Source organism: Enhydra lutris, unplaced genomic scaffold (assembly GCF_002288905.1).
Source record: "Enhydra lutris kenyoni isolate GAN:26980312 unplaced genomic scaffold, ASM228890v2 scaffoldscaffold93, whole genome shotgun sequence".
NCBI lineage: Eukaryota > Metazoa > Chordata > Mammalia > Carnivora > Mustelidae > Enhydra > Enhydra lutris.
This window is the reverse complement of record NW_019154177.1, coordinates 1,942,898-1,956,928: the sequence shown is the minus strand read 5'-3', so window position 1 is coordinate 1,956,928 and position 14,031 is coordinate 1,942,898. Positions and strand designations below refer to the sequence as shown.

Sequence of the window (14,031 nt, the reverse complement as noted above, 5' to 3'; positions counted from 1 at the left end):
CTACGCGCTCAAGCGCCAGGGCCGCACCCTCTACGGCTTCGGGGGCTGAGCCTCCCGCTATCCTCCCGTCCAAAAAAATAAAAGGCCCTTTTCAGGGCTTCCCACCCTTTCACGAGAGAAGCTGAAACTCTGACTAGTGGGGCTCACTGGTCTGCGCGGCCGTGTTGCACTGCGGGTCATATCCCCGTACCCGGCCTGATTTCTAGTCCTGCCAGTCAACCCTATATCCAGGAACCTTGCCCCTGGTCGGTTTGGTGTCACAAATTACAGCAGAACGTGCTCAAAAATGTTGGTCCTGTGAGAGGTTTGGGGGCGGTTTGTGTTGGGCACAGCTTCTTTCAGAAGAGTTTGCTGTTTTATGGACACGAAGGAAAACCCTTCTACCCCAGTAATATCCTTGCCAGAAATATCCTAATGGAGAGTTGTTTTAGGAGAGCTGGAAAAATGTCCAGACCAAAACTCGGCAAGTGTTCCGTCAGAAAAAGGCAATTTCTAAGTTTGACTATAATTGATCTCAGCTTCTAAATGGGACCCGGCTTGGCAACTCAGGAGTAAACTATTAGCCTGGAGGGACAATTAGTGGCCTATTGCTGGCCTCCATCACTTACCATAAAAAGTAGAGAACTTAAGGTATTTTCGTCTTTAAGGACAATGATCATAATAGCACTCCTTCAGCATTTATGATGGACGAATGACGAATGTGTTATTTGTGATTGCCAATAAACACTGAGTTACAGTTAATGTAAGATTAAGCAAATGTAAGTATGTTCTATCCAATTTTAAAAGTATAATTAACATTTATATTTTTTTCTGGTTAGCAAGGATGTATAGTTTATTTTTGATTTGCTCTTTTTTTCCCTACTGCATGATATATAAGAAAACTTTTCACAATTGTATATGATTAATCACAATACAAACTATGTCTCTTCTCATGAAATGAGAAACTGTGTGTGGCCCAGTGGCCACTTGGGAAACTACAGAGGAGTTTAGATATAAGTGATACCTAAAAGGTTTCATTATACAAAATGTAGGGCCTGCATTTAGGAAAAGTATTATCAAGAAGTGTTAAGTTTCATTAAATCAGGTTATGAACATTAGTCAGACATCTAAAGACAAGTACTAGAATATTAGCTATAGAAATATTTAAATAATATATGGAATATGGAGGGAATGTTTTTGGGGGGGGGTTAATAACCAAGAGACTACTATCAAAATTATGCAAGAAATCAATGGAAAGCAGGGTAACTGGGTGGCTCAGTCGGTTAAGCATCTGCCTTCAGATCAGGTCATGATCCCAGGTCCTGGGATCAGAGCCCCACAATTGGGATCCCTGCTCTGCCAAGAGCCCACTTCTCCCTCTGTGTGCCACTCCCCCTGCTTGTGCACTCGCTCGCTCGCTCTCTCTCTCTCTCTCTGTTAAATAAATAAATAATTTTTTTAAAAAAGAAGAAAAAATTAATGGAAAGCCATAAATACATAATTGACCCTCAGAAGCTGTTGGGAAATATAATTAAAAAAATCTCCCAGCCTAGAAAACCGCTGCACAAAGGTAGTAGAACCAGAAGTTTTATTATTGAGTAAGCGTTAAACCAGAATGACTATCACAGGCAATCTGCTATGGGAATAGCAGAGACAAAAAGAAATCTCACTCTGTTGGATAGCTAAATGGACACAACCCATCTGAAACACAGTAGTGTTACAATTTGGAGCCATACCTTAGCTGAAGTTCGGCCCAAGTCTTCCCAGGAATATGGGAGATCACCATGATTAAAACAGCACTGTATTTCAGAAATGCCTCTAGGGTCCTTGAGGAAACATTCCTGAGCCGGTAGATGGGCTGGATGCACATTTAGCATTTGACCTTAACAAGGGTTAAATCTTGGTGAGACCCGATGTTGACAGTTTTAACTTCAGCTTTAAAATGTATACATCTTATCTTCGCTTACTGTTTTTCTATACATTTCGGCAATTACTACTTTCATCTGTGTGTGAGCATTAGCCAAGCTTCCTACCAACACCCAAGTCTTCCCCTTCGACTCTGGGTTTCTTTCTCTACTTTTTAAGACTTCCTCTGGGAGAATCCTAGATTCTAGATTTATGGCCTTATTCTGTGTTTGATTCCTTTTCGACTCTTTACCAAAGATCTCTCCTGGGCTAGGGCTGCCTATTTTCATGGCAACATTTCTGTTGTTTCCCTTATCATTTAGCTGGAATGCCTTTTAACTGCATCCCACCCTCACCACCTGGTCTGTGGTGTACTGACCTGTCCATCCTCTAGGAGCTTGGGTCTCCACTCCCAGCAGACCCCAGCACTGGAGCCAAGGCTGGTCACATGCTTGGTCTCACCAACTGTCCCAATTGTTGCTCTCCAATTAAGTCTACTTAACACTCATTTGTTTCTTGAGCAGAGGACACGTGGCACCAGAATGCAGATCACTAAACGTGATCACATTGCACGGCCTCGTGTACACGAGATGCACCTTCTCTGGAATTCAGCGCTGAGGCACCTGCGGTTCTTGCTCCTTGCAACCCCCAAACCTGCGGATCCGTCATACTGAGAAAGCCGTGCTGCTCCTGCTCAAGTCCTAAACCCGTTTCCTTCCAACTGTCATGCCAACGTTCCCATTATGGCATTAAAATTTCACTTTAAAGTGTACATGTCTGGGGCACTTGGGTGACTCAATGGGTTAAGCGCCCGCCATCGGCCCAGGTGGTGATGCCAGGGTCCTGCGATCAGGGCCTGATCAGATCCCCGCATCAGAGCCCCGCATCTGGCTCCCTCTTCAGCGGGGAGCCTGCTTCTTCCTCTCCCACAATCCTTGCTTGTATTGTCAAGTAAAATCTTAAAAAAAAAATAAATGTACCTACGAAGTGTTGAAGTGTCAACAGTAACTTAATGCAACTCTCCAAAAACCTGTGGGAGAGCATGAAAAATGAAAGGGCTCATGCGTTCTCTAGTTGCACACGGGGAAACCAGGGAAGCTTCTACGCAAACGGGAATGGATGTACTTTCATGGCCCTAATCCGACACTATTAAAGACAAACCAGCGTCACGGCTCCTGAGATGAAAGAAGTGGGGGCCCTGAAAAGGGCCTTTAGGATTTTCACAGAAACCAAAGCGGAGGGCAGAGGCTCAGCCCCCGAAGCCGTAGAGGGTGCGGCCCTGGCGCTTGAGCGCGTAGACCACGTCCATGGCCGTGACCGTCTTGCGCTTGGCGTGCTCCGTGTAGGTGACGGCGTCGCGGATCACGTTCTCCAGGAACACCTTGAGCACCCCGCGGGTCTCCTCGTAGATGAGGCCGGAGATGCGCTTGACGCCGCCGCGCCGGGCCAGCCGCCGGATGGCGGGCTTGGTGATGCCCTGGATGTTGTCGCGCAGCACCTTGCGGTGGCGCTTGGCGCCCCCCTTGCCCAGGCCCTTCCCGCCCTTGCCGCGACCAGACATGTCAACCTAAGCGGTCTGTGTGAGTTCAACACACCGAGGGCCCTTTTTGTCCGTCAGCGCTAATTATAAGCAGAAGTCGGACCTCGTTGAAGACTGACACCGCGGGCGGGCCCCGAGGCCCCGCACCCACCCCGGCTCTCCGGCTCCTCCCACCTCTGGGCGGAGCTCCTAGGACTGTGCTGGAGGGAGCAAGGTCGCGTGGAAGGGCTGGCTTCTTCTGAGCCGGTTCGTACTGGTGTCTGCAGGAATCTCCCCCATGAGAACGTTACTAGGGGCTTCTAGTTTACAACAAAGTACTGTCCTCTCTCATTCAGAAGGGGAATGATTGTTGGCTGGGAAGGGAACCCTAAGACGTCACCCCAAAACAGGAGTGTTGGAGTTCAGGACATACTGTCTCAAAATAGGCCTCTTTGGTATGGAGGGTAGCAGAAGACGCCCCCCCACCCCCCAACCAAATGCGCCTCTTTGGCATAAGGACTATATGCGAGCAGATGATTTTTAAGAAACACCGACACGGGAGAATCTCTAAAATCTTCCTAACGGGACATTTTAACATTTATGAAATTCTCAACCTCTAAGTGTCTCCCTCTCTGCACCAGGAAGAGAAGGATGACTAAATCACCAGACATTCCTGTCCTTGTGAAAGCCCCAGCTTAATTCGGCATCACAACCTTGTTTCCCATCCTTTTCCCGCCAACCCCAGACTGGCTCCCTGGGCACTCCCTTCCCACACCAACATCTGTTAGCGGAAGGTGGTGTCTCCAGGGGTGGCTGGCGCCTCTTCGGGTTCCACTCAGCTCTTCAGAGCATCTCCCATGTACACACGAGGTGTCCATGTCATTAAACTGCTCTTTGTTTTCCTCCTTAATCTGTCTTTTATTATAAGGGGAGGTTCATAGCACCTAGAAGGGTAGAGGGGAAATTATTTTTCCTCCCCTACACTGTTCTGTTTACTACATCAAAATTTTAAATTGTAGTTGTCTTACAGGTCATAATTTGGCACTGTGGGTTCCATTATTTCTTTTCAAAAGTTTCTGATCTAGTTTCACACTCCTTTTATGTGTGTGTGTACGTTTAGAATCACTGTAGCAGTTTTGAAAAATAAATCTCTTTGAGCTTCTGATCATGATTGCATTACCTATAAATTAATTAGAATACAATGAATGCCCTACAAAAATCAAGTACTTAAATTCAGAAACTGTGCTTCTAGTTGCTTTTAAGCCTTTTAATTTTTAATGACTAAACATTCTATTTTTTGATTTTTTTAAATTTTGGTTTTCATAAGGTATTTAATATGGAATTAATTTTTGCATACATTGAATTTTATTTTAAAAAGAAAACAAATACAGACTCATACTCCAAAATTCTTGAAACTAACATAATTTCGTAAACTCCTGTAACTAACGTCACCCATTATTCAATTGTTTTAGAAAGTGCTTAAGAGCTGAAACTCGAGTTAGAAAAATTTGATCTTAAGTTGCATCTCTTCTACCAATTGGCTTTTGGGCACTTGCTTATGTCTTCTAAACCTTTGCTCATCAATAGTGGGAATAATATAATAACAATACTTAACTCATAAAGCTATTTTAAGAGCTAATGCAGGGGCACCTGGGTGGCTCAGTCTGTTAAGCGTCTGACTCATGATTTCAGCTCAGGTCATCTCGGGGTAGTGAGTTCAATACCTACATCATACTCCATGCTGAACTGGAGCCTGTTTGGGATTCTCTGTCTCACTCTACCTCTTCCCCATGCATGTCTCTTTCAAAAAATAAATAATGGAGATACTTTATATAATATACTGAGTCTACAGAGCACATACCTCCTATCTGTGATTGCTGTGGTTACTTACGCTGTCTGTCTTGGTGTGTGACTGCAATTCAGATTTAACTGTAGGACATACAAAGATTTCAAGAGACTGTGAAAATAAATTTATTCCAACAGACTAGGAATGCCATAGAAGCTGATTTTCATTAAGACATCCATGAGTAATAAGTGAACATTGGCTGCTGTGTACAGGGGTGGAGAGGAACAGAAGACCCTCTCCGGCTAATGACTTGGTGATGAGAAGGGGATGATGAAGGGAGCGAAAGGGACAGCATCATGACTGATTGGGTCCCCATAGACTTCAGGTCCAAGAATACCTGTGAGGCCGGCCAAGCAGGGGCGATACTGATCCTACTCCTGCGGGCTCTGATCCTACTGTATGGCTCTTTGCCTGTCCATCTCCGATCTGTCCCTGACATATTCCCGCCACCCCCCAACAGGTAACTCCAAACTGCCATCAGGAACAGGGGTGATAACTGATCCGTGGCTACTTCCTGCTGGGGAGGGGTGCCTATGGGTTCAGAGGTCTGTCCTGAGGCCCCTACAGTAGGCAGGGTCGCCATCTGTGGCTGCCTAGACAGGAGAAGAAACAAGTTGGACAAGGGCATTTAGAATACAAGGTCAGAAGGGAAGCAGGAGGAAGACGACTAATTCTGGGGCCATTAATGGCCATAGTCAGTGTCTCTGCTGGACCCAAAGGGAGGTCCAGCAGAAGGAGGGGTCCTCTATTTGGGCCACCAGGCTACCTGACGAATCTGAACGAGGCACTCCCTGACCTGTGTTGTTAATATAAAACCGGCTTCCTGGAGGAGGCTGCAGGTGTCCCCTGCATGGGAGCATGGGAGGACAGGAGGTCCCGAGGTCCAGGGCCCCGGGGATTCTGGAGGGCCACACCCTCCAAATAGAGGGAGTCCTCAGGTCTCTATATCCAAGGCTCGGACTGGTTTCCAACCTGCGGCATGTGGCCGGCCCCAGGGGCGTGGGGCCCTAGCGGAGCTAGGTAGGCGAGGGAGCAGCGCCCTGTCCACTGCGCGGGTAAGAACGCGCGTGCCCTTCTCCCGCAGTAGAAGAACAGACCGTCTTCTGCACGGAGGCTTAGGTGGAACCCATACTTAAAGAGAAGCTTCGGTGGGAAGGCAGAGGCTGCGCCTGACAACTTCCTCCATATCAGGGAAGCATCGAACCAGAGCCGCTCGCCCGCCGTGACGGCAAGTGAGCTGGAAGGATAGATTTTCAGGAAGAATTCTTGGGACGAGAGGAGCAAACCTCTGGCCAACCCTAGTGTAGAGGAATTGCAGGACTCCGGGGACCACCCTGCTGAGCAGGAGTTGTTAGCGGGGGTCCAAAAAGATGTCTTTTCCTTTAGGGGATCCTGGGCCCGGAGAAAGAGGTGAGGCTGATCAGGGTCTTTGTAGGCGCTGAGCGAGTTGAAAAGGGAGCTATTCCAAGGCTCCTCTGCGGCGCTTGAAGGGACCTGGAAGGTGAAGTTGCACTGGGACGTGGAAAGGTTTCCTACAAAAATCCCCGAGTTTGGAGTGTAGGTGTTTTCGCAGCAAATAGGGAATGTTGTTGAGGTACTGATCCGGAGCCGAGCCAGCCAGGCAAGGTCTGGGGTGTTGTCGGACCAGGGGACACTGGCTACTTTGGTTTCCATGTCCTTCTTCCAAGCTTTAAAAAATAGTTGCTCTATATTTTGATTGGGGAATGAATTAATATAGGAGACAAAAGGAGTGACAGAGTAATTAGCCCGCAGCCAGACCTCGATAGGGGCGGGCACAGCGGTCCCTACTGAGTCTTTCCCACATACCCAACAATCAGTCAAATTGAAGGGAGTGGCACTGGGTTGAACCCATCCTTGGGTCCCTGCAGATGAGTGGCAATGTAGAAGTTTGGGAAGAGAAAGAAGGAGAAAGAGAACAAATGCATTCAACGGCATCTTTGATCAGGGGTTGAAGTACTTAGCTTGGTGTCGTTGGCTTTTCTGTTTTTTAAAGATGCGTTTGAGCCCTTCCTTGCTTGCAGTGGTATCTTGGTTTCCTGTTGTCTTCTTCCACTGGAAACCAGGGCTTGACTCTAGGATAGTGGATCTAGGCCTTGACCGTGGGTACCTTGACAGCCTTTGGGGAGGCTAAGATGACTGTGTGTGCGCCCTCTTAGACAGGCTCTAGAGACAAAGATAAAGAGGAAAGATCTTTAACAAGCACTTGGTCCCTGGGATGATCGGGGAAGGTTGGTTGTCTTGGAACTGAGGGTTAGGAACCACCCAAGGAGCTCATGGAGACCTTGCCAGAAGGATGACATGATTTGCCGAGTCAAAGACTCCCTTGTCCACCAGCAGGTCATTTACACAGACGGGCCTCCCATACAAGACCTGGAAGGGGCTCAAGCCCGTTTCCACGGGGGCGTTTCTAATCCGGAGTAAGGCAATGGGGAGTACAGACCAGGGGAGTCCCAGCTGAGGGATGGTTTCACTTACTAGTGCCTTTACCCCCACTGAGGCCTTCTGGTTCTGCAGAAGCGTGAGAAGGTTATCTACCCAAACCCAGAGGCTTTGGGCCCCTTGTGCCTCAGGCATACCTGTGAAATCCATTCGCTAATTGCCAGCCTTCCCCAGGCCAGCTCCCCACTCACTGTCTGCCTCTGGGGATTTGGGGATGAGAGTACAGGTTATTTCTGTGGCAGACTTCACAAGTCTTTAAAAGATACTTAAAGGTTTTGTCCAGGTTTTTTCCTGTAGAAAGCATGTGGGTCATCTGCAAGGTTTTATCCTGTCCCAGATGGAGGGTTTGATGTAGGCTTTTCCCAACCTTCCTTTGGTTCGCTGCCCAGGGCTGAAGCCTACGATCTTACCCCGAGTCGGCCTGGAGGCTGAGGCTGTTGCCTCCTTCTGATGCCCATTGTTTTTTCTCTGTGCGGGAGCAAGTTTTCCCCTGGGTTTGCAGCCAGCCAGACTAGGGAGGCAACCACAGGGGCAGCCGAAGACTTGACGGCAGATTTCGCTGCATCTGCCAGGCTGTTCCCTTCCAGCACTTCACCTGTTCCTCTCTGGTGTCACTTGCTGCCACCTCTCGGGGGTGGGGTATGGCCTGTAGGGGCAGGTGATTTCTGGGTGATATTTAGTGGGGGAACCTGAGGCAGTTAGACACTGTCTCTCCTTCCACCTTGTGCCACGGGCATGCAAAGGCAGGAAGGCGTGTTTGGAGTCGGTATAGACATTGCCACTTTTGTTTCTACTGAGTTCCATCGCCCGGCTGAGTGAGGGCTGTGGATGGAGCGGGGGCTCGATCCAGACAGCACAGGATCGCTTTTTCTCATTTCGGGTGACGTGGTAAAGTGATCACAGCACACCCAACCATTCGGGTGACTTGCTCAGCAAATGGGCTTCCTTTAGTGAATAGGGTCCCCTCTGAATTCTCTGTTGGGGTCCCCTTTAGGTTCTCCCAACAGCATAGGTTTGAGCTATGATGTGTTGACGGCTGTGCACTGGCTCTGTACCCTCTTCTGGAAGGAAGGGGTCGGGGTTTAAAGTGGAGCGAGTTTTTACTTGCACGACTGGACCTTCCAGCAAGAGCGCTGGGTGCGGCAGAAGGCGGCTGTCCGTGAGCCCGTGGTCACTATCCGTGGAGAGGAGGCCTTGACGGTTATGGGGGAGGGGTGTGTGCAGTAAGATCCCTCCCAGAGTTAATTCGTAGCTTCGGGGATTAAAGGTGCTGAGGCAGGCACGGCCCTGAAGGACGCTGGCAGCCCACAGGCCACCAGGTCAAGGTCTTTTCTTAAAGATCCCACTGGATATGGAGTGGGCTCCCGGGCCTGGGTTAGAATACCCAAAATCACTCCCTTCTTCTCGGTCACATCTAAGTTGTAAGACCTCCCTGCAGGGAGGCTTAAAGCTGGGGCACTGAGCTTTTTACTTTTTTTAAAAGATTTTATTTATTTATTTGACAGAGATGGAGAGAACACAAGTAGGGGGAGCGACAGGCAGAGGGAGAAGCCGGCCCCTTGCTGAGCGGGGAGCCCAGTGTGGGGCTCGATCCCTGGAATTGACCTGAGCCAAAGGCAGATGCTTAACAGACTGAGCCACCCAGGCGTCCTTTGATGAGGTCTTTAAAAGCCCTGAGTCTGGGTTCAGTATTAATGAGCAGGTTTCCAGCACGTCCTGTCCTTTGATCAACTGACAAAGAGGACACACGATTTCCCATACCCCAGTGTCCATAAGCGACGTACACAGCGAAGCCCGAAAAATCTCTCAACCGGTTAAGGGTTTTGAGGAGATGGTATGAGGCAATGGGCTGTATCCTATCTTCTTCTGAAAGAACCAGACCCAGATATTGGACACATGTCTCACATAATCGAGCCTTAGGCTGGCAGACCTTCTATTCCCCCCATACTCTGAAAATGTAGAAGCTTTTGGGTGCCAGTTTGTATACTCGGCTCAGAGGGGGCTTATAGCAGGAGACGGTCCACACACTGTAGGAGGACCCAGTCCTCAGCTGGAAATTCTGCATGATTTCAGGACAGGGCCTGTCCAAATAAGTGGGGACTATCTCAGAACCCTCAAGGTAGAACTGTCCGTGTGAACGGGGCGGTCGGATTCGTGGGCTCCTCGACTGCAAACAGAAACAGAATCTGGATGGCGTGGCTTGCAAAAGAAGGCCTCTTGTAAGCCTAGGACTGTAAAGGAGCTTGTGTCAGGGGGGATCGGAGGCAGCAGTGTGCAAGGGTTGGGGACGACGGGATGACTTGGGACCACAGCCTCATTAATAATTCGAGATCTTGTACCAATCTCCACTCCCTGTTAGGTTTTTGTATCCCCAAAACTGGGGTGTTTCATGGGCTGTTGCATTCTTTTAAGACCCCCCACCCCCACTTCTTTAGATTATTTATGGCTTTTTTTAGGCCCTTCTTTGCTTCTGGTTTTAGAGGGTACTTGTTCCGACAGGGGCAAGTTGTGGGATCTTTAAAGTGTTTGTGAATGGGCACTGCAGGTAAGGCCCAACCCACTGCTGAGTTGCCCAGACCTGGGGATTAGTATGAGCCTCTAATAAGGGGAGGTGACTGCCCGTCTGTCCAGGGGCCATCAACATGAGTGTTCCCAGATTGGCCCATAATATCTCTACCTAAGGGAGGTGTGGGGCTCTCAGGCATTAACAAGGAGTGAGAGAAAATTAGATCACCCCAGACACATCCCAGGGGGAGAGAAAAAAAACTAGTTCTGGGCTGTCTAGCAATGCCCTGACCAGCGGCGTGGAGGCCGGGCAGTGGGCACCGGGGTGGGGAGGAGAACAGGGAAGGTGGAAGGAAACAGACTGGCTTTCCCTGTCTCATGAGTTACCCGTAGCTCTGGGTTCCCAACGGCAAGCTGCCCCAGGGAAGGCCCCGTGAAGAGCTCCGCGACCCTGTTGGGGGTGCTAAGGCCTCGAAGATGGAGGTCCTCGAGGGCATTCATATTTCCAGGGTCCTCCACAAACAGGACAGGGCTTGGGGGCTTTCATTTTGCTGTCCCCTTTGAGGGCATCCCGGCTGCCAGTGCTCTGGGCGGCCACAGACGAGGCATCTAATACTAGAGCCTTGGGGTGGGGATGGGGGCTGATGGGTAACGGCCTCTAAGGCCACAAGTAGACCCTAGAAATTCCTTCTCAGCCTCTTCTCTTGTTCCTCACTCTCCTCTTGGTCCCAGTTGTAAAAGACCCAGTTAGCAGCTCCGAAGAGCTCTTCTAGGGGCCCCTCAGGGCCGGCGGTCAACTTTTGCAGGTTTTCCCAAATATCTGGGGCTGACCGGATCACAGTTTTGTCTTGGGCCCTATCTTGGCCTCGGGAGAATCAGGAGAGACAGCTGTATGTTTCATGAGAGCCTCCCTCCTCTCTAGGAGGCTGTCGTGTTTTCCTCTGGAGCCTGGGTCAGGATACGTAGCCTGGCGAGATTCAAGACTTGAAACTTTTTAATCCCTCCAGGACGTAGGCCTGGAAGTGACCGAGGTACCAGTTTCTGAGGGGATCGTTAGGGTCCCAGTTGGGATCTTGGGCCCCAGTTGAGAACTGGAAGTCCCCCATGGGCCCAGCGGTGCTCGGGAATTACTCAGCTGTTCGTCCCCATTCTCTCCACGGTGCCCAGGACTCCGCATTTGTCTGCCTCAGAGAGGGATTGATTTAACAGGAGCATTTCCTCCTTCCCGGTTAATTCAATCACAAGTAAGATTTTGGTAACCTTCTGTATAGGTATATGGGTTTTTGGAAAGCTCCCCAAGGTCCCCTTCGTCTCTGGTCTTGCAATGACAAGGACACCTGTACCCCAGCCATAGTGGCAGCTGCCCTTGGTCCTCCTCTGGGTCCTGTATATTGTTGCAAGACATAGAGCCCCAAGAGCAGCAGGGGGTCCAGGACAGCCGAACAGGAAAGGGACGGAGACCCCAGAGAAGATGGGGCTGGGGCTGGAAATCCTCTGTGGACACCATTTGCCTGTCTGCCTTTGGCGTGGGTGTGGGGTCCCTGTGTTCCTCACCACCCCCTCCCCCCCTGCTCCCTAACCCCCTAACCACAACCCCCCACCCGCCCCCCGTGTCCAGCCCTGAGAGAGAGCAGGCAGGAGGCTGGCACAGGCCCTTATTTTCCCTTAAGGCCCAGAAACCCTGCACATTGGGTACTTCTCCCCATTTCCCTCACGTTTGCAAAACCAGTCCCGTCGCAACAGGGTCTTATAACTGACGTATCCCTCAGGCCGCCATGTCTCCTCCTCCACTCTGTGTTGTGGCCATGCCGTGGAACCAAAGAAAAGAATTTGCCTTTTCTTTAGGGGTTTGCGGGTGAAACCGTTCCAGTTACTCAGGAAGCGCCCCCGAGGAGCACTGGCTCCTGTCAGGGGACTGCGATCCCCGTCCACGGGAAGGGGGCAACGGCTTCCCTAACCTCATTCCTCATAGTTGACCAGGAGGCCTTCATCCTGACCCAGTGTCCTGGGTGTCTTTGCGACTGCGAGCCAGGACTGCTGTTCCTTCTGCGAGGTGCTAGTCAGTCACTCTAACCTGGCTTGCTCCTACCTCCAGGGAGCCACCCCGCTTGTCCTGACTTTTACTGTCTCTGCATTTCCCAGCCAGCGGATGGGCCGTGACCCAGTAAGGCCCCTTTAGTGGCAGATGGATGTCCCAGACTGTTCCGGGCCCAGTGGACGTCGGCGTGATGGGCAGAATAAAATCGCTCTGTTTGACAGACCTGTTGTGAGGCTTACAAAGGCCAATTTCTGGAGGCACAGGATGGGCCACGGGGACAGGGGACACAGCCGAGGTAGAAGTCCGTTCCCTTGTCCTTCTCGACACTACCTACACACGTGTGTTCTAGCCGGACGGGGGTCCATCCTAGGACGGTCACAGCTGAGCAGAGGGGCGGGCACCTCGCCAAGTGGAACCAAATGGCACAGGTGGGTCCCGGAGGCTGTCCCTCACCCCGTCAGGCAAGCCCGATCCACAGGGTGTGGGGTATAGTGACCGTCACACAAAAACGACAAACCTGCTCTGTGGCTGGAGGGTCACAGGTAGAACACTGCGGGCAGAACTCCAGTAAGGGGTTTAAGATGAGGGGAGCTGAGGGGCTATTCCTAACAAGTTCTGGGCCAGATCCCAGAGGACGCCACGTGCCTAAGTGCTCTGTCCACTTGACCCGGCAACAGGTGAAGGAGCAGGACCACAGCCGGGAGGGCGGAGGCAGAGGCTGTTTCTCCCCGCAGCAGGTGACTGCGACTGCGGGTGCGATCCCTTGGGGACCGCTGGCAAGGGGATGTCTGGGGGGACCCTCCCGGGGTTTTTGCATTCCTTCCCTTAGAGGAGGGATCAGTGGGAACCTATCACCTGAGACTTGAGGGCCGCAGCCGTGCCATTCACTCTGAGATGATGAGGCCCATCTTGTTGACTGTAACAGAGATACTGGCTGTCCACTACTCACGGTTAGACGCCTCGATGACGACCAGAGATCCTTGAGTCCCCAAGAAAATGTTTCAGGATTTTTTCTTATCGCAGCTTTCTGGTGCCCACGGTCATTGGTCCTGCCGCTCGGAGGAATAAAGAGGGAGACCAGACACAGAGTGAGGGGCAGCAGACAAAGCGTTAAGAGGAGAGAATCAGCTCTTCACAGGGAGAGGGGGATCCAAGAATGTCCCCTTTCCACTCCCAGCAACGAGATTTTCTTTTACGCAGTTTTAGCTGGAGCTGTTCAGGATTTCTTCACGTCTTTGTCTGATTGGCCAGGGGCAAACTTCCAGCAAGACTATGCTCCCCAGCCCAGCCCCCTTGGGTTGTTTTTCCTCTGGTATTCCCGGCCCAGCCCCCTGGGGTTTTTAGGACCGTGGTATCCCAGGGAGGCCAAGCAGATAGGGATCTTACCCTGTGTGTGGCCTCAGGTCCTACTAGATCCCTGACTGTCCCTGCCATAACAGGACAACAAGTTTGTGCTCCAGATGGACATTTGATCCTGCAGAGGAATCAGGATACCCCAGTTTTGCTCACATGGGTTCATTAGAGCAAGGTTGTCTCTTGGGCCAAATAACAGATTTATAAATACCTTAGACAAGCTTTTCTTTGCTTTACAGGATTTGTTAGTATTTAATACTTTGCTATGCCAACAATGTGACTTAAAGGCACAGCTCTTTTTGTTGATTAAGAGAGTGGCTCTGAAAAGAGCCTTTTGGTTTGGACAGGAGATTTGAGCTGCACACTCGGCCAGTCTTCTACTTGCCCTTGGCCTTGTGGTGGCTCTCGGTCTTCTTGGGCAGCAGC

The 14,031-nt window shown here is 50.6% G+C and overlaps 2 protein-coding genes across 2 annotated transcripts in view; both read right to left on the bottom strand.

The window, feature by feature from the left end:
• LOC111138601 overlaps window positions 1–14,031 on the bottom strand; it is an 896,555-nt gene that overhangs the window by 220,504 nt on the left and 662,020 nt on the right. The gene's annotated exons all lie outside the window — the stretch shown is intronic.
• Window positions 3,134–3,445, bottom strand: LOC111138555 (histone H4). Its single transcript, XM_022490574.1, has one exon. It carries the CDS (start codon window positions 3,443–3,445, stop codon window positions 3,134–3,136), a length of 312 nt encoding a protein of 103 aa, XP_022346282.1.

What these genes read in the sequence shown, in the direction of transcription:
- LOC111138555 (XM_022490574.1), bottom strand. Translation starts at nt 3,445, where the DNA reads ATGTCTGGTCGCGGCAAGGGCGGGAAGGGCCTGGGCAAGGGGGGCGCC.